The sequence below is a fragment of the Prionailurus bengalensis genome, chromosome C2 (assembly GCF_016509475.1).
Source record: "Prionailurus bengalensis isolate Pbe53 chromosome C2, Fcat_Pben_1.1_paternal_pri, whole genome shotgun sequence".
Taxonomy (NCBI): domain Eukaryota; kingdom Metazoa; phylum Chordata; class Mammalia; order Carnivora; family Felidae; genus Prionailurus; species Prionailurus bengalensis.
This window is the reverse complement of record NC_057350.1, coordinates 130,107,921-130,134,093: the sequence shown is the minus strand read 5'-3', so window position 1 is coordinate 130,134,093 and position 26,173 is coordinate 130,107,921. Positions and strand designations below refer to the sequence as shown.

At 37.1% G+C, this 26,173-nt stretch overlaps 1 protein-coding gene across 5 annotated transcripts in view; it reads right to left on the bottom strand.

The window, feature by feature from the left end:
• Window positions 1-26,173, bottom strand: part of TOPBP1 (DNA topoisomerase II binding protein 1) — a 61,691-nt gene that overhangs the window by 6,687 nt on the left and 28,831 nt on the right. For 4 of the 5 annotated variants that reach the window (XM_043595372.1, XM_043595373.1, XM_043595374.1 and 1 more), the window contains 13 exons: window positions 20,372-20,545; window positions 20,172-20,287; window positions 15,965-16,088; window positions 14,994-15,140; window positions 14,773-14,875; window positions 12,652-12,844; window positions 10,681-10,901; window positions 9,704-9,870; window positions 9,349-9,460; window positions 6,025-6,188; window positions 4,892-5,029; window positions 3,258-3,347; window positions 2,927-3,088 (listed from right to left, as the gene is read on the bottom strand). In XM_043595372.1, coding sequence (XP_043451307.1) covers window positions 2,927-3,088; window positions 3,258-3,347; window positions 4,892-5,029; window positions 6,025-6,188; window positions 9,349-9,460; window positions 9,704-9,870; window positions 10,681-10,901; window positions 12,652-12,844; window positions 14,773-14,875; window positions 14,994-15,140; window positions 15,965-16,088; window positions 20,172-20,287; window positions 20,372-20,545 — 1,911 coding nt within the window. Of the gene's footprint in view, window positions 1-2,926; window positions 3,089-3,257; window positions 3,348-4,891; window positions 5,030-5,654; window positions 5,743-5,978; window positions 6,189-9,348; window positions 9,461-9,703; window positions 9,871-10,680; window positions 10,902-12,651; window positions 12,845-14,772; window positions 14,876-14,993; window positions 15,141-15,964; window positions 16,089-20,171; window positions 20,288-20,371; window positions 20,546-26,173 lie in introns of those variants that run through there. The other variant, XM_043595376.1, reaches the window with a different exon arrangement.

Genomic DNA, 26,173 nt, shown 5'->3' with positions numbered 1-26,173 from the left:
CAACCTGAGTACCTGCAGACAGATGAATAAAAACCTAATATACACACAACAATGGATTAATCAGCCATAAAAAATATTTCAGCCAAGGAACCCTGCCAACTGCAGCAAAATGGATGGACCTTGATGGCCTTAATGCTAAGTGAAATAAGTCGGATAAAAGACAGAATACCAGATGATCTCACTTGTAAGTGGAATCTAAAACAAAAACTAAAATAAAACCCACAAATCCCCCAAATGTGATAGACACACAGAACCAAAGAGAGGCTGCCAGATGCAGGGCTGGAGGGCTTAGGGAAATGGGTAAGGGTGACCAAGACGTACAAACTTCCAGTTATAAAATAAGTCCTGAGGATATAATGTACAATATGGTGACCACAGTTAATACTGTATGGTATATTTGAAAGTTGCTAAGAGACTCAATCTTGGGAGTTCTCACAAGAAAGAAAACTTGTCAATGTGTGGTGATGGATATTAACTAGACTTATGGTGATCATTTTGTATATATATATTAACACACGCAATTGTTATGTTGGACATCTGAAATTAATGTTATGTCAATTGCATCTCAGGTAAAACAAAAGGTGGCCAGACTCCTCCTTGAGGCAGATTGCAAGACTCCTTGTTGTTTTTCTTCATGTCAATTGTTTATTTAAATTCTACTTAACACGTACGATAAACTGGTTTCATGTGTATAATTTACATATAACACCCAGTGCTCATCATAACAAGTGCCCTCCTTAGTATGCATCACCCATCAGCCCATCCCCCCACCCCCTTCCCTCCATCAACCCTGTTTGTTTTCTGTATTTAGGAATCTTTTATGGTTTGTCTACCTGTTTTTATCTTATTTTTGCTTCCCTTCCCTTATGTTCATCTGGTTTGTATCTTAAATTCCACATATGAGTGAAATCACAGGCTATTTGACTGACTTATTTCACTTAGCATAATACACTCTATCCACAGGAAGACTCCTTTTTGAATCAACTGAAACAATTCAAGAAGTACATGAAAGTATGAACCTAGAAGAGAGTCCCCAATAACTAGACCACCCAGACTACTGCATTCAGATCAAAGCTGCCAAGACTTGTGCACTCGGTACTTCCAATCAGCTTTTAATCCTCTACTCTTAACCATGAACAGAAAGCCAAGAATTACCAAATGTCTGATAAATTCCTCTAACATGGAAGATAAAGACCCAAAGAGGTGAATGCAGCTTAGTGGATGCGGAGAGTATGCAGAAATAAGAGAAGTTTGAAAAATAAACCAGTAAATCCTGACATCTAGTAGAAGGTATCACATCTATGAAGCAAAAAAAGATGTTATTAAAATACTAAAATGTAAATTCAAAAAAACTAAAAAAAGGTCTTGTTTATTAAAAACATGATACCCAAGTGAAGAGCTAACAAAAGGAGAAGAATGAACTGAGGGAACCTCTCAAAAAGTGAAGATTAAAAATACTTGCGAAATAAGAAAATCCAATATGTAAGTAGCAGAAGTACCAGAAGGAATGAACAGAAAATGGAGAGGGAAAATAAAAATCATCACTGAAATAATTCAAGATTTCCCAGAACTGAAAGATACAAGTTACCAGACCAGAAGAGGCTTATCATGTATGGCATTATATAAACAGAACTCATGATAACCTATCATTTTGAAATTTTAGAAAACTAGGGATAAAAAGAGCTTCCTACTAGATTAGTTACATAGATTATGAATCAGGAAGGCTTTAACTACCCAATAGCAATACTAGGAGCAAGGAGACAAGCAATCAAAAGTCCAAGGAGAAAACAGTTTGGATGGGCGTCAAAGGCTGGGTTGGAACTTATCTATCAGTCAAGTGTGAGCACAGAAGAAAGAACTTTCACACATAGAAAATCTCTGTTTATCTCTCATGTGCTTTCTCAAGTAATTACTATAAGATGACCCTCAACAAAAGGAGAGATCAGGATGACATGGGATTCAGAAACAGGAGATCTGACAAAGAGAAAGGATAGTGAATGGAGGTCCTGGGAGGACAGCAGTGCACAGAAGTAGAGGGTGACCGTCCAGATTGGAGCGACGTGGCTAAAGACAAGCTAAAAGCTATCATCACCAAGATCCCTGTGGCTACTGCACCCACCTTTATTTTTTTAATTAATTCATTCGTTCATTCCCCCCAATGCACCTAGCTTTTAACCTGAGGTCAGAACACTGCGGTGAGCCTATCTGAGTTGTACTTGTACCTAGCTTATCTCGACCATGAGCTTGAACATGAAGTCGACACTCTCCCCTCCCTACTCTGCTGCTTTGCTCCACGCAAGTGTTCTGTTTTGAGCTACTTCTGAGAGCTAGGTAGGCAGTGGTGAGCTGAGACACAGAAATACAGAGCACCCTACTACTCCCCCACTGCATTCCTCCAGACATCTAGTACCCAACTCCCAACACAGCCCCAAGAGAGGCAGGGAAAGAAAAAGCTCGAGATTTTTAAAAAGTTATTTAGGTGTTTCTAGGAGTTAGTATTGCCTTACTAATTCCTCTTTGGTACACCTCACTGCTTTATGATAAAGGCTTTTTAAAAAAAAATGTAAGAAAAAAAACGTAAAAAAACATAAACGTGTTTTAGCCATTCTTTCTATAAATCCTGAGCCAACTCCCAAACACAAACAGCAAAACCTACACAGCAGGCTGAGTTTTGGCTTACCTTAATTAAAGCTTTTAGAGGTACCTAGATTTTTATACCTGCCTCATTTAACTCCAAGTTCAATGTTTACATATGTGTTATTATAAAAAACAGAATGAAACAGAGAGGAACTGCATACAGGAGAACAACAGGAGACGAATATTCTATTAATACATAAGCTAACAAGGGTTTTGTTGTGCGGTCACCTCCCTATGCATATAAGCCTGTCTCTGGGGATGAGGAGGGCAAGGACAAACTCGTACAAACCTGCGTCAGATAATCAGCAATGTAATCTGTTTTCAGGCAGTACACATTCTGGGCAGCAGCCTCTGCTATGTTAACTCCTGAGTCATCTTGTTTCAGTTTACTGAAGTCAGAGAAGAGATGTGTGGCCTCTTTAAATAGAGGTACAGAATGACCAGGTAGCACCTAAAGAAGAAATAAGCATTACAATCTATCATTGTCCCAAAGTAGTTCAACTGTATAATTTGTGCTTGAGGATTACCATCTCATAAAGTACAGAAAATCACCTGATCACAGCAATCATGGTTAGAAAATAACTTGTGTAAAAAATTTAGTAAGTTGACTCAATACAAACCTTCGCTCCTCCTGACTGAAGAAGGCGTTTGAATCCTGCTTCTCGGGACTGGTCAAGATGTAAGATGACCTTCCACCCACTAAATGCCCCCTACAAATGAAAAAATACCAGTGTTGAAATTATTTGGGAAATAAAATACAAATACATTATTTTATCTGTAAATTTAGTTTTATGTCAACAAATAACCTTTACTTCTGCCACAAGTGGTAATTGTCTTTGGTCAGAATACTTTGAAACACACAGCCAGGGTGTTGGGCACACAGTAGGCCATCAATAAATACTTGAAGATGAAGGAAAATGCTTTACTGATTAGCTAACATGAAAACATGTTAGTTTAGTCTTTTTTCTTATAATTAATCCAGGGTAGAATTTCATGCACAGCTTCTTTAAAGAAGCTTCCATTATATTTCTCTTGAAAATGTTTGCAAATTGGAAATACAAAATATTTAGCTAGGGAATAACAATCAACAGAAGCCAATGGAATTACCCTAAAGAAGGGAAATTAAGGCTAACAAGGGCTTGGATAAAGGAGAGAACTCAGAATACAACACAAAAGATTATCTAACTTGGGTTCCTAACCTTTTTGTAAGCCAGGACCTTTTTGACAGTTGGGTGAAACCTATGGACCTGTTCTTTAAATAATGATTTTAAAGTAACATCTTTATTGAAATGTAATTTCCATGCCACATGAACAATGTTTCAAAATATTGTTTTGTTTTTTTAAAGATTTTTAAAAAATGTTTTGAGAGAGAGGGAGGGAATATATCCCAAGCAGGTTCTGTGCTGTAAGTGCAGAACCTGACATAGGACTCTATCTCACAAACTGAGATCATGACCTGAACAGAAATCAAGAGTCGGATGATTCACCGACTGAGACACACAGGCGCCCCTAAAATATTTTTAATATAAAGGATTACAAAAAAACCCCACATCTTTCAAAAAATTATCCAAATATTTACAAATTTATAACATAACAGATGTGCTTCTGCACAAAAGACCTAGTGATGGCTGAATAACTACTAAAATTTTAGAGCAGTAAAGACAGATGGTAGCTATACTTGGTGAGCATAGCATAATGTATAGTTGTCAAATCACTATGTTGCATACCTGAAACTAATGTAACACTGCATCAACTACATTTCAATTAAAAAAAATGATGGGGCACCTGGGTAGTTCAGTCAGTTAAGCATCCAACTTTGGCTCAGGTCACAATCTCACAGTTTGTGGGTTCGAGCCCCATGTCGGGCTCTGTGCTGACAGCTCAGAGCCTGGAGTCTGCTTTGGATTCTGTGTCTCCCTCTGCCCCTCCCCCACTTAGATGCTGTCTCTCTCTCCCCCTGTCAAAAATAAACATTAACTTAAAAAACAGTGATGAACACAAACAGTATTTTAAGATACTTGCAATATAACGCAAAGCAAAAATATCTTGATTTTTGTTGGGGTAAAATCACTGGTACTGTTAACAGCGTTGGGATTTGTTACCCAGACTTCTATAATGAAAGGAAATGCTTTCAATTAGAGGTTAGTAGAAATAAAGATGTATTCTTCCGCCCCACCCAGAGTGTGTATACAGGCTTCCTGATTCAATCTACAATTCCTGAATGCCATTCAAATAACTATATATATGTTAATACCTCAACAATGCCCGATTCTTGTCTTTGCTGGATTTTTTTTCTCCATCTCATTGCTGCAAGTGCTAGTCTTCGTTGCTGTACAGTGATTCCAGTCAAAACGTCAAGTATGGAACTACTTCCCCATTCGTAGTCTTCTTCCTAGACAATCAGTACAACACACTTTGGAGTTGTCCTACAGTATGTCCTTAAGGAGTCCATGATCTAGTAAGAGTTAAAAGCTATACACTCAATTGTTATAAATATAGAGCACAAAATAAGCATCAGTTTTTGAACAGAGAGAAGGAAATGTACATGAATTTCGATTCATATACTGGGATTTTAATTAGAAATCAGAAAAATACTGCATACGTTTCTAAGAGACACAGATAACTATACCTTAGTAATTGATAAACATAGATTATTTGGTTTCATCTACTGTAAGATGAACCTCACAGAAGGACATGTTCTCAGTGGACACATGTATTAACAGCTTGATTACCTGTCTACAGAAATCAGATCCCTAAGGGATGTTGATTGAAAACTTCAAAAAACTACATGGTAGGTATTACTGTGATGGTTAGTTAGGAACCAAAATATCTCACACAACTTAGTATTTAATGGACTGGCAGTAAAGATAAAAGCTTATAATGAGATAATCTTGAAATTTTCTAATGTTGTTCCAATAAGAAAAAAAAAAGGCCCACTTCCAAATTAAAATTGATATCACTAAGAGTCTGGGTTTGTGATCTCTATACATTTTTTTGTTTTGTTACTGTGGGCCTTATAAAATTGGTATAATCTAATTTGTCACATTTAGTTATTTCAATTATATGAATGGTCAGTGGAAGTACTGGAATCAATTGTTAAGAAATTTACTTTTAAAATTTTTTTTTTTTTTTAACGTTTATTTATTTTTGGGACAGAGAGAGACAGAGCATGAACGGGGGAGGGGCAGAGAGAGAGGGAGACACAGAATCGGAAACAGGCTCCAGGCTCCGAGCCATCAGCCCAGAGCCCGACGCGGGGCTCGAACTCACGGACCGCGAGATCGTGACCTGGCTGAAGTCGGACGCTTAACCGACTGCGCCACCCAGGCGCCCCAAGAAATTTACTTTTAAAGAAACATGATTCTTCATGTTAATTTGAATACACACCGGCACGAAGTGCCCAGCAGTCCGGGATGCTTCCAGGTAGGAGCGATGAAGCACCCACTTCCCAGCTGCCAATGAAGCTAAATACTTCTCGTTTCGAAGTGGATGTCCCACAACAATGTGTGTACAACTGGGATCAAAGCACTGCTTCTCTATTACTAGTCCACCTAAAGTAGAGAAAAATGGATACTTTATTGGAATTCTTAACTTTTCCTAGGAAAAAAACATGTCAACTCTGCACAGAATTTACAAAATACACCAAATAAAAAAAAACCTTGACTGAAAATTATTTCATTTCACATATATTTTTATAAAGTAATATTTTTTACGAAACTTTAAAATATGAAAGCAAAACAGTAAAATGAACACTCACACACTGGCCACCTGGCTTCTAAAATTATCAAAATCCTGCTATGCCACTTCAGTCTACCTCCTTTCCGGCTTAACTATTTTAAAGTAAATTCCAGACACTGTGTTACTCTATCCCTGTCCAGTCAGTATGCATTTCTAAAGTACATGGCAATTTTCAGGGGTGCCTGGGTGGCTCAGTAAGCGTCAGACCTTGGCTCAGGTCATCATCTCACAGTTCGTGGGTTCGAGCCCCACATTGGACTCTGTGCAGACAGCTCAGAGCCTGGAGTCTGCTTCGGATTCTGTGTCTCCCCCTCTGCCCCTCCCCTACACCCACTCATGTGCTCGCTTGCTCTCAAAAATAAACATTAAAAAAAATTTAAAGTACATGGTAATTTTCTTATACAGCCACAATGCCATTATCAGATATAATATAACAAAAGTTCTTTGCTATCTCAATACATTTCCTTGTTCAAACTTTCCAGTTTGTCCACACTTGGTTACAATTAAGATATAAAAAGAAACAATATAAACAGAGGCCATATACTACTGCTGGTATCTCAAGTCTCAACCACTTTTGCAGTTTCCAAGCACTGAATATGCATAACCAGGGAGACAGAAGTCAAAAAGGGGCTTCTACAGACTAAAAGCAGAAGAAAATTTTCTGTGAGTGGAAATAAGGTCAGTAGCCCAACAACATAGAAGCTTGGGAGGAAAACACACACAATAGGTAAACAGAGATGAAGCAGCAGGTGGGGGCTGACCCTCTTCTCATACAAATGTATGAAGCCTGACTTAGAGGAAAGAAGGTGGCGTAAGCATATGTAAAGCATGGCTTTTGATTTATACTTCAGAAGTGAGATTACTGGTTAGGCAGAGTTGTTTTAAGGACTTCGTGAGAATTCAACAAAACATTCAAATTCTACTCATGCTGAACTCCTTTAATTCCCACAACTCTATGAAGGTAGGTGACTATTGTTATCTGCAATCTACCCATGATGACACAGATACACAGTAACTCACCCACTATTAGAGTGACAAAAGAACAGTAAGGTGAAAATTCCACATTGTAACAGGATCTAATCCTATATAACAAATTCATGCTGTAACCCAGACAACACAATATACTGACTCATGTGTAATCAGCTGGCCACGCTTCATTTATAATATGGTCTCTCTGCATTCTAGTATCAAAAACTTTCTATTCAGACTCAATTCCAGCACAGTCTGTCCTCATCTGCCTCTCTTCTCTGTCCTCTTCTAGAAAATGCTCTGCTAGTTGATACTACTCTTGTCCACAGTTTACAGAGATGGAACAAAATACAGGAGATGGACACCTGAAACAGCTTCTTTCATTTTGGGACCTCTACGTAAAGCTTAACAATTGTGACTTACAACTCTATCTGATTTAGCAAGTAACCGAGAAACTGTTCTGCATGAGTCCAGTTTCCAAGAAATACAGCTTTGCAACTGTATGACTGTATTTGACAGAAATTTTTTAAAAAATTTTTAATGTTTATTTTTCAAAGTGGGGGGGAGGGGCAGAGAGATGGGGACAGACGATCCGAAGCGGGCTCTTAGCTGACAGCTGCAAGCCTGATGTGGAGTTTAAATTCACAAATGGTGAGATCCTGACCTGAGCCAAAGTCAGACACTCAACTGACTGAGTCACCCAAGTGCCCCAGTATTTGACAGAAACCTTAAAAAAATAATGGTTTTCCACATTCCCAAAGGGCAGCACTAAATAACATTTAATACTTTCTTGATAACTCAGGGCCATTACTAAAACAACCATTTCTTCTTTTAAAAGTTTTTTTTTTAATGTTTATTTTTGAGAGAAGAGAGAAAGAGCAGGAGTGGGGGAGGGGTGGAGAGAGAGGGAGACACAGAATCTGAAGCAGGCTCCAGGCTCTGAGCTGTCAGCAGAGCCCAACACAGGGCTCAAACTCCCTAACCACGGTATCATGACCTGAGCTAAGGGTGGATGCCTAACTAACTGAGCCACCCAGGTGCCCCTAAAACAACCATTATATCTTAATGTTTTCTCAATACCAAGCTGTCAGATTAAGTTCTCTTCCTATACTTTCCCTAACCCTGTACAGCTGCTTTGTCCAACAGAGTAGGCACCAGCCACATGTGGTTATCAAACACTTGAAGCAGAGCCGGTCCAAATTGAGAGGTGCTAGAAGTGTAAAATATACCTCAGATTTCAAGAACTTAGTAAGGAAAATATCATCGGTATTTTATATTGATTATGTGTTGAATATAAGATTTTGAGTTCACTAGGTTAAACAAAATATATGTTTAAAATTAATTTCACTTGTTTTTTACTTTTTAAAATGTGGCTACTGGAAAGTTTAAAATTACATATGTGGCTTATGTTCTCTTTAGGTTGGACAGTACTGCTAAAGAGCACCAGGTTACCTTCCTAGTATGCTGCTTCCAGAATGACATCAGGTGGACAGCCTGACATATATAGTGGAATGTTACAGAAGAGGTTGTTCCTCTCTGGGTATTACTCTACCTTCAACCTCAATTAAATGCAGTGTTATTTTAAACCTACAATTGCAATGATTTCACCAATGAACAAAAAGCTCAAAGCAGCACAAGACATTCTTAAATCATTTTGATGGTTGGTTTCAATCTAAATAAACTTTAAATATTTACATGCTATAACCCAGTGACTTCAGATTTATTTAGACCTTTATAAAATCAAAGTTCTAATGCTGACTCAATACATACAGCCTTAGACAAGTTACCCATCTTTTTAAATTTTATTTTGCAAGTAGGATCCACACCCAATACGGGGCTTGAACTCACAACCCCGAGATCAAGACTTGCATGCTCTACTGACTGAGCCATCCAGGCACCCCTGCTCCAATGTTTTTAATCTCAATTTCTACACCTTACAAATGATATCAACTACACTAGTTTCCAAGTAAGGTTGCATTTTTGACTTAAGTAAAATACTTGTACCTAGTTTTTCAATCAGATGACAATAATCAATACGTTCTTGAGGATTCAGAGATGACAACTGAAATATGTACTGTTTTTTTAGGTCTTCATGAGTTTCCTCTATTGTTATAGTCTGAAATGGAAGAGTTTTATTTTAGAAAAAAATTAACACTAAAAAGGTTATCATCAGCTATATGATTCTTTTTCAGGACACTTTACTTAGTCTTCCGGTTTATCAACTACAGAAACAATAATACAATGCAAAGAAATGCAGTTTTCAACATCTGTGAACTCCTGATACTGTTATCAATAAATTTTTAATGCAACACAATAGCAATATCAAAAGGGCATATCATCATACTTAGGATAAACTAACCTTTTCTCTAGGGTGTGGAGCCACCGGTGGGTTGGCCAGGGGGAAGGCAATACTGGGGGCTTGAGGTGTAGGGATCAGGTGGCTGTCTTTAACTGGTGTTTCCAGTTCTTCAGAGATTGGGTGTTTTGGGGCTTCAGTTACACACATGTTTCCGGAATCACAGACAGCTGAGGGCAATAAAATGCTGCAGTGTGATGTTACCCAAATATGACTAAGAACAAATTCAGGCAAACAGTCTCATCTGTCTTAACCAAGATGAAATTAAACACAAACTCTGGAATATACACGTAAAAGTAGCCTACCTCTAGAGCTTATAAATAAGTGCAATTAATTAGCTTTTTAAAAAGGCAAATAGGTTATCTGCGGGATTCTCCCAACCCTTTCTTTAAATACCAAGCTTTCATCAGTAAAATGGAACCCAAATTTGTAAAATGACAGCAAAAGCTACAATTGGAGAAAATCTATTTAGTGTAGAGATAGAATCATGCGATATGAGAAAAAGGGGGAGAAAAAATGACCAAAAATGAAAGATAGGAATCATTTTGTCTTCAAGGTGGAGCCCAAGGGAAAAAATAGGAGAATTCAGAAAGAAACACATACAAATTCAAAGAACAGATATAGGTACCTGCTGGCTCAATTTAGAAGATTTAAATGAAAATAAAGTAACTGGGCAAAGTCCAAACTTTAATGACACAAATGTACAAGGATGAGAAGGAGAGAAAGAACAATACTGAAAAACTATGTCTGGAAAACACTGCCCAATCTTCAATTTCCAAATTTAAGAACCAAAACATGTTATTCAATTTACTGATAAATTATCTCAATTTATAATTATTTTTTGTCTCTTACTAAAATCAAAAATATCTAGTAAGTTTTTTGTTTGCATGTGTCATTCAGAGAACCACAATGTGCTTATCTATTTTTAAGAAGTCAATGTGTACTTCATGCAAACAAATGAATAGATTTCCTCTCATTACCCTGTTCAGCAGTTTCTGCGTCATGTAAAGGCTCCTGGAAAGGAGAATCCTCCAATTTTTTAATGTCAACCTGAAGCTCAGAATACTGTGTGGGACAACTAGGCCACTGCAGATTGCTGGCAAGCCGTGCTCTCTCCTCCCTGGCTGTTGGGTCGTCCCAAATGATCTGTTCATTCTGGGAGGGCTCCGTGTTGACATCAGGTACTGTTTGACGAGACTGCCTAAGGAGTAAAAGTGACAATTTTAATAAACAGATAGGCACGACAAAATCTACACTCATAAATTCCATTTGACTGCAAATTTGAGGCTCACCTTTGTATGCCCACCATCTAGCACACAGTAAGCACCTGAAAATATGGAATAAATGAACTTTGGGAAATTTTTTCTTTTAAAAATATTTCTTTCTAAAACTTACTGTTTTAGTTAGAAAACGAAATATCTATTTCGACTGAATGTCCATATATTTAAAACTTTAAAAGGGAAAGTTTACTGTCAAGAAATTGTTTTCAAAATTCTAAAATGATTGCTACATTTGAAAATGGAATTTTTCTTAATTATAAAGGCTTAGGGAAACACGGTAATGTTCAGAAAACCAGTTACTTTGCTTACCAGCAGTTGTATTTTATCACTTGAAATAATAAGAACTATAATTACACAGGAAAGACCCTATAAAAGCTGCCTTAAAAGAAGGTGCTTTTGGCTCTTGGTAACCGAACCTCCCAGAGTCTTAGATCAGTCATATACTGAACTAGAGTGAAGCATGTTTTATGTCATAATTATAATAATTCCACTAGACGGTAAATATAATTCCAACTGTTTTCCTTCTAAATATTAAATCTTCCAATGTATGTAAATGGAATCTTAACAAAAATAATTTAGCCCAGAGAGTTCATTTGCCTCAAATACAAGGCAGATAGCCTTATTCTGAGTATACCTATTTACTCTGACTTGGCACAAGATTTAGGATCTCTGTAATTACAAAACATCATCTGAAGTATATTAGACAAAAAGTCACGTTTACTCAGTATGCAGATATAGAATTGGCCTCATGAAATATACAGGGAGCTTAAGACAGATGCATAGTTCAATCAATCAAGATAGAAGTCCCCTAACAGTCATCATACAATTAGAGATCCTTCTATCAGGAAAAAGATGAAGTTATGCGACTGAACTTGTCATATCACACTGAGATCTGTCATCACCTTTTCTAGAAGGTAAATTTGTAAAGAGAATACAAAATGAATGTGGTTCTAAAAGAATTTAAATTTCTCTCTCTGTATTACAATGTTTAGAACGATTATTATTTAATACCAGCATGACAGAACTATCCACTGAAACCATTTCAAATGAGGCTTTTTGAGAGAGAGAGAGAGAGAGAGACACAGACAGAGAGAGCGAGCCACAGAGTGCAAGCAGGGGAGGGGCAGAGAGAGGGAGACACAGAATCCAAAGAAGGCTCCAGGCTCTGAGCTGTCAGCACAGAGCCTGATGCAGGGCTTGAACTCATGAGCCGTGAGATCATGACCTGAGCCAAAGTTGGATGCTTAACTGACTGAGCCACCAGGAGCCCTGGTAATAAAAAATATTAATCATGCCTCAATGTGAAGCAGTTGCTTGGTATGGAACAAACCTTTGTCTGCCTCTTACCCCAAAGTAAGAATTCTACAACTGCTTGGAACAAGAGAGGGAAGGAGGAAAAGCTAGGAAGTAATGGAAGAGAGAAAAGTCTACAACCAGTATAGTATCTGCATATAATATATGTATATAGATTGGGCTAAGTAAGGCCCAGTACTATAACCCTTTTTCCTGTTCTGTTCTTGTTATTCTAAACTTCTGCTTTGCTGGAAAAAAAAAAAAAAAGCAGAATGAGGCTTAACTTATGGAACTGAGCGAGTAGAAACCCAAATAAGGAGCTACCTTTCTGTTGAGTCACCTAGTTGCTCCTGTCTGCCACCAGTGACAGGTACATACCTCAGTGCCTCCAGGACTCTACTTCGCCCACTGCGGGCAGAGCGACTGCTATCAGGGGTTGAAGAAGTGCTGTTACAACCACTTCTTGAAAGGGAAGCCCTCTGCCCTTGGGGTTTCACTATTGACGTCGCGGACATGATCTCCTGCAGCTGCTTCTGAAAGTTCTCTCTCATCTCCAATGTCTGTGTCAGAGCTTGAAACACACGCAAATACACCAATTAAGGTAAGTTTCTCTTTTTTATCACATCTCATTCACATTAACTATTTTGTCTATATTTGAACACAGATTTATTAACTTGGCATTTATTGCTTACTACAGGCGACAGTAATGAACAAGACTATGAATACTGCAGAACCTTAGGCCGTCCTTACCAGGACCGTATATGAAAAAATCAAAAAAGCCCTTCCAAGACATCCTGCTAAGACCTGCAGTGATTCTCCCTTTTGTAGAACTCCCTGTCTGCTTCTGACCCTCTTGTGTTATGTACTATGCTCTGAGGTGCATCCATAATTAATGTATGTGATTTCTACCCCTTGGTCCTTAAAAACAGACCACAATATATATATATCTTTGGTTTCCTTGTAAACACAGAAATAGATCCTAAATAAACATTTTTGGAATGAACTGAGTGGGACTAACTAAATAACTAAATAGGTAAGTCATAAGGAAAGCTCCAGTAGGGTAAGATGAGTAAGGAAAATAGAAAATATTAATCCATTAAAAAGAGGACATCTACAGATAGTTATTTGCTGCTGTACTCTTTGTAATAGCAAGAAATTAGAAATAGCCTGCATGCCCATAAAAGGGACTGGCTAAATGGTCATTCATATAAATGTGAAAGAAGATTCAAAATGGAAGCATTGCTAAGAGAGTCACTCAAAACAGAGTCAAAGGACAAAGGAAGTAAGGCTATGCAAAGTCTCCTGTTTCAATTCTCAGGAACACTATGAGCTTTTAACTTCTGTCAATTGCAGCTTGTCAACCACAAACTCCACCACCTCTTAGAACATATCCTTCTATTTTGGACTCAAATAAAGGTTATCATCTGTTAGCTAAATAACAATCTTGTATTAGATAGTCAATTTAAACTCTGACAGCCCCAATCATATTTCTTCCAAAGCAAGTTATATAACCTTGCTGTTTCTGCCTTTATAAGCCTGTACTCCCTGCTTGCAATGACGAGTTTCAATGGACTCTATCTCCTGGACTGCAATCCTGAAAATCCCAAATAATTGCTTTTGGTTGCTTTGTAGCCTCTTCTTGGTCAACACAATCAATACTATACAGTTACAAAAAAAAGAAAAAGAGAGACCAAAGAAGCTCCTTATGTACTAATATGAAACACTCCAAAAGTTGAACTATTAAGCAAAAAGATAAAGATGAATGTATAAAATAGCATATATAGTTATGTCCACCATTTATACACTTTTTTAAAAGTGCAGAAGGAGTGGGGCACCTGAGTGGCTTATAGTCAGTTGAGTGTCCGACTTTGGCTCAGGTCATGATCCTGCGGTTTGTGAGTTGGAGCCCCACATCGGGATTGCTGCTGTCAGCTTATCAGCACAGAGCCCACTTTGGATCCTCTGTCCCCCTCTCTCTGCCCCTCCTCCACTTATGCTCTCCCAAAAAATTAATATTAAGAAAAAAGTGCAGGAGAGAACATATGTATTTATGATTGTATATGCATAACACAGCTCTAGGATACATAAGAAACTAAAAACACTGGAAGGCAGGGAGAAAGTTCATGCCTCCTTCCATACCTTTAAACCATGTGAATATATTAAAATATACCACATATACAAATAAAGCTTTTTGGAAGTTACTGAAAACTGAACTGAAGAATAAATTTTTACAAAACCACCAATTCCACCTACCTTTAACAGAATAGGGCTGTATCACACTAACTCTAAAATAACTTGTTCCACAGATTTCACAAGTTTGGACACTTATAAATCACTTAAAGCTTTGCAAATTATTACTTAATGATTGGCATATAACCTCAAATCAATCCTCAAATATATGCTTTGCTTGTATTTAGCAACACAGAAAACAAAGGAAGCATTCTGTATGAAAGATGGAGATTTGTAAAAAAATGTTTTTTGTAACTTAAAATATTTTACCTCCTTTAGAGTCATTCCTTCCATCTCCATTTGATGTTACTAATTCTTTATTACTGGTGGTCATATTGTCTATGTCATTTTCTTCTACAGGCAAATGATCTGGCTATTCAAGGAGAAGAATTATAATTTCTCAAAACAAGTCATTACATTTGGTTTCACAGCACTATAAGATTATGCATTCAGCTTAAGGAGGGGGTAAATGCGTCATCCATATCATCTACCTCATCATCCTTTGTTGCTGAATCAGCTGAGAGCAGTCGACTATTACAGAGTCTGCCATCTTGCACTGTACTGATATCCAAGCTCATTTTGGGATTGTAAGTATGTGGATAAAGAGATTCAGGAAGATGCTTATACTCTTGGGCACACTGCAATACAATGGCAGGCTTTAAAACAGGGCTGAAAAACATCTTAATGAATAAATGATGTTAAGCAGAATAAGGACAACCAATCCATTATGTTCTAAGATGGCAAAAGTTTACAGAATTAAAGTTTTGAAAAGTAGGTGACACTGAAACATTCCACCATACAAACGAAAAATTATTCTCACTGTTTATTGTCATATACACTAAAGAACAAAACATATTTCATTCCTGTGCTTTTGCCAAGGTATCAATCCTATTCCTGGGAATACCCAGAAACAGAGAAAAATTCTAGAAAACACAGTTCTAAACTGCACTGGTGTGCCAAATTAATTCGCCTTAAATTTTTAGAACATTTTATTTCACATCATTTTGATTAGCGACAAGAATCAGAGAAGTCAGAAAGAGTATCCATTAAAGACTTGTTAAGTATGGGGTCGCCTTGTGGCTCAGTTGGTTAAGCATCTGACTTCACCTCAGTTCATGGGTTTGAGTCCTCCCACATCGGGCTCTGTGCTGACGGCTCAGAGTCTGGAGCCTGCTTCAGATTCTGTGTCTCCCTCTCTTTCTGCCCCTCCCCTGCTCATGCTCTCTCACTCTCTCTCTCAAAAATAAATAAATGCTAAAAAAAAAAAAAAAAAAAAAAAAAGAAAAGAAAAGACTTAAGTATTTAGGGACTAAAGATCTAAAGTTTTTAATGCCAAAGAAATGAAATGTGCACTGTTAACTAAGGTTATCAAACTTGTTTACATATATGGAAACTAGCTTATGTCTGGAAATGTTTATATACATTCTCATTTAATAGAAAAGGAAAAAAAAGTATTGCTTACTTCTAAAAGCCAGTGCTCTGAAACAATGTGTACTCCTTTTTCTTTTACAGATTTATATTCTCGGTTAGTGTCATTTGGTCGGCCTTGATAAATGAAATGAGTCACCGTTTCATCAAAACTCCATCTGAAACAACCAAATTTTAACAAATAACTAAGAGAAATAGCTAAATAAATTTAAGACGATCATTACTCTCTATGAATATATTTACCTTCAAAAAACTTCTAAGATCTGGAGTAAACATGGACATTAAATGACAGGCTTTTTTTGGGGGGTTGGGGGGGTCAAATTTTACACACACTAGGTATGTAAATACAGAGAGATACCAGGAAAGATAGTCTTTAAAAGTATTACTTCCTTCTTTATACTTTTCCGAATCGTTTAAATTTTCTTTTTACAATGAGTATCACTTTATAGTAACAATAAAGGTATTTTCAAATCAATAAAATAGGCAAAACATCCAATCTGTCCTCTGGTTGTTGGAGGTCACTGGTCACTGTACATTTGCTCTATGCCCTGTAATAAACTATGTACTTGAAACAACATTATCTCAGCCATTCCTTGCAACAATCCTAACACGCTGGTATTATTATATATTATTATATTAAAACTGTACAGATAAGAAAACTAAAGGACACAATTAAGTAACATGTTTTAGGATATTCAGTAAGTGGTAGTTTTGACTTCAAAACCCATATTAACTAATACATAATGCTACAATCTCCTGACTCTTCCCACATAACAGTTTCCTGATCTAGGAAAGTAATCTAAAAATTGTAAAATATGTGCCATCCTTCAAAAGATCAAGTAAAAGCCAAAGAGAAAGTAAAATATTTCTGCATAAAATCACCAAAGTTAAATAGAGTTTTCTCTTTATGGACACTTAACATACTTTCCATTTCCTAACTAAGAAATATCCCTGGTTAAGCATCTGACTCTTGATTTTAGCCCAGGTCATGATCCCACAGTTGTGACAGCTCCATGAACATGCAGCCTGCTTGGGATTCTCGGTCTCTCCCTCCCCTGCTTGCGCCACACTCTCTCTCATGTGTGTGCCCTCTCCCAAAGTAAGCAAACATTTAAAAAAATATATCTTTAGGGTTTTTAAATAGTCAAATTAATTAAGGCATATTTCCTTCTAAATTATATTATAAACATCTCTATTTCTTACTCTATTGTGTTTCCTTAAAAATAATAGTAAAGAACACCTTGCCTAATTTAGTTGTTAGTCTTTCTTTTTTTAAGTAGGCTTTATGCCCAGTGAGAGGCAGAGAGAAAAGAGAGGGAGAGAGAATCCCAAGCAGGCTGTGTGCTGTCAGTGAGATAAAGACCTGAGCTGAGATCAAGAGTTGGACAATTAACTGACTGAGCCACCCAGGCACCGCGAGTTGTTAGTCTTTCTAATGGTTGTTCCTATTTCTGATGTTAAGGAAAATAATACAAATGTAAATAAATCATAAAAATAATTTTAAAAATAGAAGAATGTTTTTGTCTGAGTCATCTTGCTTCATTACTCACTGTGATAATATAGAAACTATGGGTTTTAGTCCTCAGAGATCCTTCAAGGACAGACTCTCAATGGTTATAAATGGTTTAGACCAGGGATTAGAAAACTTTCTTTTTTTTTTTTTTTAAAGTAGGCTTAACACCCAGCATGGAGCCCAACACGGGGCTTCAACTCACAACCCTGAGATCAAGACCAGAGCTGAGATCAAGAGTCAGACACAACAGACTGAGCCACCCAGGTGCCCCAAAAAGTTTTTCTTAAAAGGCCAGATGATAATTATTTTAGGCTTTGCAGCGAAAATCTCTTTTTCCAACTACTCAACTCTTGCCTTGTATGAAAGCAGCCACAGATAATAGGTAAACTAATAGGCACGCTGTGTTCCACCCTCTGGTCTAGATCAGTGCTTTCAGCAAAATTGTTACTTTACAAGCTATTGTGTAGATTTGTAAGAGTGATTTTGGTTGTTACAATAATGTGTTTATATGATGGAGGGTGCTACTGGCATTCAGTAAAGTCAAGGGATGCTAGAAATCCTGAAGTATAGTTATATATACAATTATCCCATGTCTTACATGATTTTCTAATGTCTTGACACAAATTCACAGATGTAAAAAAAAAAAAAAGTTTGTTTATAATTAGATGAGTCTAGAAGCCTGTTTTACTTACAAGCCCAAGTGTTTTGTTTTTGCATTTTTAATATACACTAATATACCAAACATCCAACTCAGTAATTGATGGAGGACTGTACTTTGATTAATTTGTAACTTTGCCAAACTGTGAACAACTCTTGGTAAAGTCCTGTTACCAACAGAAATGGTGCTCATGGTATCAGAGTCTCTACATTGGTTTCAGCCTTGTGGCTATAGCGTTTGAAGTGATTTTACATATATATGCAAACATAAGAATACTCTGTTTTCTTCTAGTGTCATCAGGCACAGGCATTTACATATTAAATATATATCCTATGATTACGTGCCTTCTGATGACTTTTAGTTTTTAAAATTACAAAAGTAGTTGGGGCACCTGGCGCTCAGTTGGTTAAGTGTCTGACTTTGGCTCAGGTCATGATCTCACAGTTTGTGGGTTTGAGCCCCGCGTTGGGCTCTGTGCTATCAGTTCAGAACCTGGAGCCTGCTTCGGATTCTGTCTCCCTCTCTCTGTGCTCCTCCCCTGTTCACGCTCTCTCTCTCTCTCTCTCTCTCAAAAAATAAACATAAAAAAATAAAATTACAAAAGCAGTTAAGTTATATTTGTGAAATCCATTTAGTAGAGGTAATGCTGTGACATGCTGAGGAGATCTGGTCTAGATGTTTAAACTGTAGGAAGTGGTAGGTAGTGTCATGACCTCTTCAGGATGTTCTGTTCTAGCTTATGGATGGGAACTTCTAGGACAGTTTTATTTGAGAACGGATCAAGTATTGTAAACTCTACATGTTAAAGTGTTCTTCCCTCTCTTTTATCACCAAGTCTGAGAAATCTTTCAGGAATAGATTTAATGCAAACTTTAAATCAGTTATATCTTTTTTAGGAATTTCAGCAATAGATTCTATTTTTCACACTGAGAGGACTGGCATTTTAAGTCTTATTAAAACACAAGTCCTATAGGTTCCTTCTACATCTTATATCAAGTCCACATCCAAAGAGAATAAAGAAAGCATTCAATTTTGACAAATATATACACCCTCATAGGACTTTTGTGAAAATGAAATGAGACAAAGCTTGGCTCATGCTAAGAACTCAGCAATTGGTAAAAGGTAAGATGAATACTGTAACATGTAATTATACAGTCATTAAGATTATATAGTAACATATGAAACAGGTAATATAAATAATAATTACAAGTAAACAGCTTTTCTTTTCTACAACAGATACATTAAATACATTAAGATGCTTATAACTATCCCAGATACTTTTTATTTTTATATTCTCCCAATCTAATCTATCAGAAAACTAACTAAAACAAGACTTACCAAAGGGAAGATGAAGCCAAACATATTTCTCCAACTGTCTATTACTTGAAGAGCCAATCATTATGCTGCCACAAACGGTTGGATACAAGTGATCAAGAAAGCTAGCACTGCAGACAGTGGAGTACGATCAACCCAGGACTGCCTGGCATAGGCCAGGGCCTCTCAATCCCTGGCACACGCACCATCTGTGCTAGAGACCTGTCTCTAGCCTGGCTGTCAGGAGGAGGGGCAGATCTGATAACCCAGGTCTCCAAAGTAGTAACAATGAACAGAAATCAAAACATCCTTTAAAAAAGACCACTTTAATTCAGGAGTGTAGCAATACTTTAGCACTACTCACAGGGCTCTACTCTGAAAATCACTACTAAAAATATGCTTAATCTCAGACCTCATCTCATTAACTGTATTATTAGATTATAAACTCCTTAAAGACAAGGATTCTAGACTGTATTCATAATTCATGGAACCCAAGTTTCCAGAATAGTGAGTGGCACAAAATAGGTTCTCAAATATTTGTGCATTACACCCTATGAAATATACATATCAAAGTGAATTGATATGGAAGAGGGTATTTTTCAAGGATGTAGTAAATTAAAAATCAACTGGAGACTGTAGACAATACAATACAGGAAAAGGCAAAATAAATGTTCCTTTGTGGATGCTCACAATAACTTTAGGTTTTCCTATAAATTTAGACAATAACAGTACCAAACAGAAAGATGTGTCAACTACCTGTAATCTGCTCCTAGAGAGGCTGCAATCCCATTCAGCTCACTCTGCTTCTTACTGAGTTTCTTACTAACACATACCACTACCTTGTGAAGTGGCTTTGGAGCTTCTTCCTGTTCCTGGAAAGAAAATAAAACTGATCAACTATTATTATTTGAAATATTTTACATACAACTTGCTTTTACTAAGAAATCTAATTCTACCTTCTTGGACTGGGCATCCTTCAGCTGAGGGCTGGCAGAAAGAGCAACAGCATTTCGGGAGCTGTTTGCCACAGCAAGTTTCAAGTTTCTGACAATGACTTCTGAAAGTGGTGTACTCAGTTTCCTTTTCTGTTGGCTGGGACCTCCTGGAGTTTCCAAGGCTGCAAGTGCATCCTAGATGTATGGTGAGGGAGAGGGAAAGAAAAGTTAAGAGGAAGAGGACACAAGGAGACAAGGGAAGAGATAAAAGAAGAGGAACGTAAACAGTACAGGGAAAGGGAAACAGGAGAGGTAAAGAGAGGAGAGAGAGGAGAATCCTCAAAATTAACTGGATTACAGCTTTAGCCTCCTCCAGTTTTCCTCCAAACAACAAAAAGAATGAAGTATTATCTGCATCTGAACACAATAAAGAAAAATAATTTTGTACTGTCCAGCAAATGGGTTCAAAGAGACAAACACACTTACATTTTCAGCTGTGCTACCCATGTTCGGCCAAATCTTAGACTAGGAGGTGCAGTTAAAATTAACGACACCTTGGGGTGCCTGGGTGGCTCAGTCGGTTAAGCGTCCGACTTCGGCCCGGGTCACGATCTCTCGGTCCGTGAGTTCGAGCCCCGCGTCAGGCTCTGTGCTGACTGCTCAGAGCCTGGAGCCTGTTTCAGATTCTGTGTCTCCCTCTCTCTCTGCCCCTCCCCTGTTCATGCTCTGTCTCTGTCTCAAAAATAAATAAACGTTAAAAAAAAAAAAAAATTAACGACACCAAAAACCAAAATGAACAAACAAAAATCATGGAAGGAAACGGATAAACAAGGATGGATATAACCAAGATGTGAACTATAAGGTTAATAAGTCAGACTGAGCTGAGAATTGTGAAAAATCCTCAAAGGAACAAAATATATTCCTGTTCCCAAGCCACCCACAGTTCCCTCATGGGAAGGGGCCCATGCTGCTGCCCCTCTTTCCCATCTGTATAGTATTCCATGCAGACAGCTGACTGACTGTATTTAGCACTGCTCTCCTGATGAATATTTAGATTAACAATCTTCTGCCAGAATAATGATGCAATGAACAACCTTGCACACACACCATTTTTCCCATGTAAGAGTAAAGGGAAACATTTAAGCAAAATTTATATAACAATGTTGACATTCTCATGAGCCTTGAAGCATGTTTCCCAACATGCTTGACAGCACAGTGGGTAATCAGATTTTTCTTTTTTGCCCATCTGATAGGTTAAAAAAATTTAATTTCCCACCCTATTATACCAAATGATATTAAACATCTTTATGCATGTATATTTCTATTGAAGTTTTTGTGACAGCTATCTCTTCCTAGCTCTTGCCCATTTTTCCTATTGGTTTGTCTTTTTTTTTTATTCTCTTGCCTAAATATTTGCATAAATTTATATGTATACATACCCACTGAGATATACATATATTTGTTTCCAATTTGTTGTCAAATTTTTGCCATGGAGAATTTTGAAATACTTTTATTGCACATTTGTAAAATCTGCAGTTGAATGTGGAGAATTTCTTTTAATGCTGTCAGATTCATATGAATTCTTTACTTTAAAAAGAATTTTTTTTTTTTTTACATTTATGTATTTCTGAGAGACAGAGAGAGACAGAGCACAAGTGGAGGAGGGGCAGAGAGAGGAAACACAGAATCCAAAGCAGGCTCCAGTCTCTGAGCTGTCAGCACAGAGCCCCACGTGGGGCTCGAACTCACAAACCGTGAGATCATGACCTTAGCTGAAGTCGAACACTTAACCAAATGAGCCACCCCAGAATCCTTTACTTTCTTAAGGGTATATGTTATAGTTAGAAAAGACTTCCTAATGGTGGGATTACTGAAAAACAAACTGACTCTCTCGAGGTCTGTTCTATAATTTTTATGCCTTCATTTTGTGTATGTAAATAATATCTAATCCTCTGAAATTTATTCTGATGTAAGGGGTAAGGGTTAAGTTCTCATCCCAAGTGTATTCTCAGATGTTAACCAGTTGGCTGATTTGAATGCCCCCTTTATCATATAATACATTCTCCTAACTATGGGTGTAATCCTGTGTATTGGGTACTCATGTGATAACACACTCCTTCAATTGTTCCAACTTCATACGATGTATGAATAACTATTAGGGCTAGTGCTTACCCTCAGTTATTCTTTAGATTCTTAATACTCTTTTTGCTTGCATTTTTAATAAGATTTATATTATCTTTATAGATCTTTACAATGTTTAATCTTTTCTGTGAGAACATGGTAAGGCTTTCTATTTGCTAAAAATTTTTAAAGGTTTCTATATAGCATTTAAAGGATTTTTCATACAAAAAAAAAAAAAAAATCAGAACCTCCCATACCACATCTACCTTTTTTCTGCACCTGTGCCATTAACACTGCTTGCTTTCTGGTACTTCCTAGCACGTACCAGCTCAGAGATGTGGCTTTCGCAATTCTCCCGTTTTGTCTGCATCATCAACTGGATCTACTAGATTGGCCATATTGGCACACAGTTATTTTTTCGATCTTGCAAACAAAACAACCTTCTTTTAACCCTACTCTGCCCTACAGCAACCATCCCATTTCTTGGTTCCCCTTTCCAGGGTGAGATTCCTCAAATGCATAGTTTATATCCAATGTCTCCAAACTTCTGCATTCCTGTATGAATCTACACTGGCTTGCACTTACACCACGTCATCAAAACTCTTCCTGTTAAGATCACCACTGACCTCCATAATGCTAAATCCAATGGCCAATTTTTGATTCTTACCTCTCTTGACTTTCAGCAGCATCTGAATAGTTAACCCCTACTTCCTCAAATACTTTCTTATGTGACCTCTAAGACAATCTCCAGGCTTTCTCTCCCCTCACTGGTGGCTCCTTCTCCAGTCACCCCTGCTGTTTCATCCTCTAAATGTGAACCCCTGAGAGTATTCCTGGACTTTTTTTCTTCTCCTGCTCTCTTGGCATCTAAGTTTTATATGGCTTTAAATATTACCTACAAACCTCAACTCCCAAATTTCTTTCTCTAGTCCAGATCATTACCCAAACTTCAAGCTCTACATGTAACTGCCTATTTGACAACAGTACTTGGATATCTAACAGGCATCACTAACATTATGTGTCCAAAATACAAACTCTTGATCTGAGGCCCTGATCCCAATCCATTCCATTCAACTCAGCTGACTGGCATCTCCATTCTTCTTATCTCTCAGACCAAACATTTGGAGAAGGATCCGAATTCCAAACATTTAAAAACCTGCTATGTTCTAGGGAAAACTGATGGAGAATGATCAGTATTCTAGATATATCCTTGTAAAAGAAAACTCCACATGGCCTTCAGGCACAAAAGATGGAGTAACTTACAAAAAAAATGTAGACTGGCATCAGAATTTTCAAAAACAATATACACAAAGAAAAGCAGCAGAGCAGCATTTTCAGGAAACTCACGAAAACAAAAATGCAAACCAAGAACACTACAACCTGTCGAATAATCAAAGCCTTGGTAAAGGTTCTGAATGTGCACAACTCAGGAACTACTGCACACACGTGACCTTCCTGAGTATTCTATTAGAGGATGAATTTCATCCTACCAAAAGATGACAGAAAGCCTTTCACGTATTTGATTGTAGGGTTAAGATTAAAACAAGGGTGAGGGCCATGGGTTGAAAAACTATATAAACATTTTATTTCCTGACAAAGTAGAAAAACATAATTAAAAACAGTGGAAGAGAGAAAATGGAGAAACAGAATAAGATCATTGACTCCAACAGATGCAATAAGTAGGGGTCAAAACATAATTTAAAACTGACAAAAGGTTAAGTAAGAAGGGGGCTTAAGGGCCCCATAAGAATAAAACTAACAAATCCTTTCCTAAATATGAAAAGGAAAAAAAAAAAATCCCCAAACAGAGGACACAATATGTGAAGAAACACACAGTATACACACATACGTGATATAAAATAATTACAACATATGACAGAATTGAGACCAAATATAAATCATATTAAATGTGAAAGGGCTTAGGTCCCTCAGTTGAAAGAGAATAATTTTCAAAATGGCTCATAAAGCAAAACTCAGTTCTATGCTTAATTCTACATTTAAAACACAGCAATCCAAAAAGGCCAAAATAAAGGAACGCACAGATTTATAAGGCAAAGAAAATAAAACAGCAGGGATTGAAATCCTGATACCAAAGTAGACTTCACAAGCCAAAAAGTGTTAAATGAGACAAAGGACACATTCCAAGTTACACCAACAGTTACAAATATCTATGTACTAATTAACATAGCAATCACCTATCTAAAACAAAACCACATGTGATGCAAGAAAAAAAAAGAAACACGCCATATTAGGAAACCTGAAAATACCACTTATGAGATGGGTTAAATGAACAAAATCTAGGAGGGACTATTATAAAGGATCTAACTAAACAACATAATCAGTAAAGTCTGATCTTCAGGGGTGTGTGTTTGTGTATATGTATGTGTGTGTATACATATGTATGTGTGTGTATACGTGTGTGTGTGTGTGTGTATGTGTAGCAAAAACTATCCCTGATAGAGAATATATCTTCTCACAAAATGTTCTCAAAAATCAAGAAATGTTATTATATACTGATATGACAGGGAATACACATAAAAAATCAGTAAGTTCTATGAAACAGAAATAAACACTCTGATCACTATGTAATAAGAAATTAAAAACACAGTCTTTCCATCTGGAAAGTAATGAAAACTCCATTTCTGAACAATTGGTATATGAGTATTCCTTCTAGTATTTTCATTTTGCAACTTTTTGTAAGTTAGAAATTATTTCCAAGTGAAAAGTTAGAAAAACCTCAACTTATAATTCCTTGCTGGCAAGGATGGGGAATGCTGGGTGCTTCATACATTACTAGTAGGAGTATAAACTGGTATACCACTTTGACAGTTTGTCAGTCTCCCCTCAAGTTGAAATATGACCCAGCAATTTCACTTTTAGGCATATATCAAAAAGAAATGCATGCACACATATTCCAAGAGACATGCATAAGAATGTCCACATTATGTAACACCAAAAATCTAGCAGCCACCTAAATGCTCACCAACAGTGGAATGGATATGTAAATTGTGGCATGTCCATATAATGGAATGTTACACACCTATGAAATCAATGAACTGCAGTTACAGGGAAATGGACACAGCTTTCAAGTGAAGGCTCCAGGAAAAAAATTACTCAAAAGAATACATATTATAATTCGACATATTTAAGAGTCAAAAACGAGCATAACAAAGCTACAGTGTTAGAAGTAAGGAGAAAACAGTAAGGAGGAGCAGCATGAGGAAGGTTCTATGGCACTGGCAGTGATCTCTTTCTGAACATATACAGTGGCCTCCCAGCTGTTAACTCTGACTTCATTTAGCAGATTTGTTGTACTTTTCTGATGTATATCAATTAAAAGTTAAGTTTATATAGGAGATTTTTAAAATGTGAGGCCTAACATATGTCCAATTTTGTAATTATTCCATGGGCTCTTCTGTTTTCAGAGCAAAAATTTCAATATACCATGCTACATCAATGTGAAGAACCAATGATTTTAAGATGAAGCACTATTTTATCACCAAAAACCACCAAACCTCCCCCTGGCCCCAAAAAAGAGAAAAACACTGCTAAATAAACTATGACTCTAAACAATAAAACCTTTGAGTGTGTTTTGTACCTTTCTGAAAGGTATCTAAAGAAGAACCGTCTCAATGACTGGGAATATTTCTTCTATTGTCTTGCCTACTAATAACATTTCATTTACTATTCAAAGAATCTGTG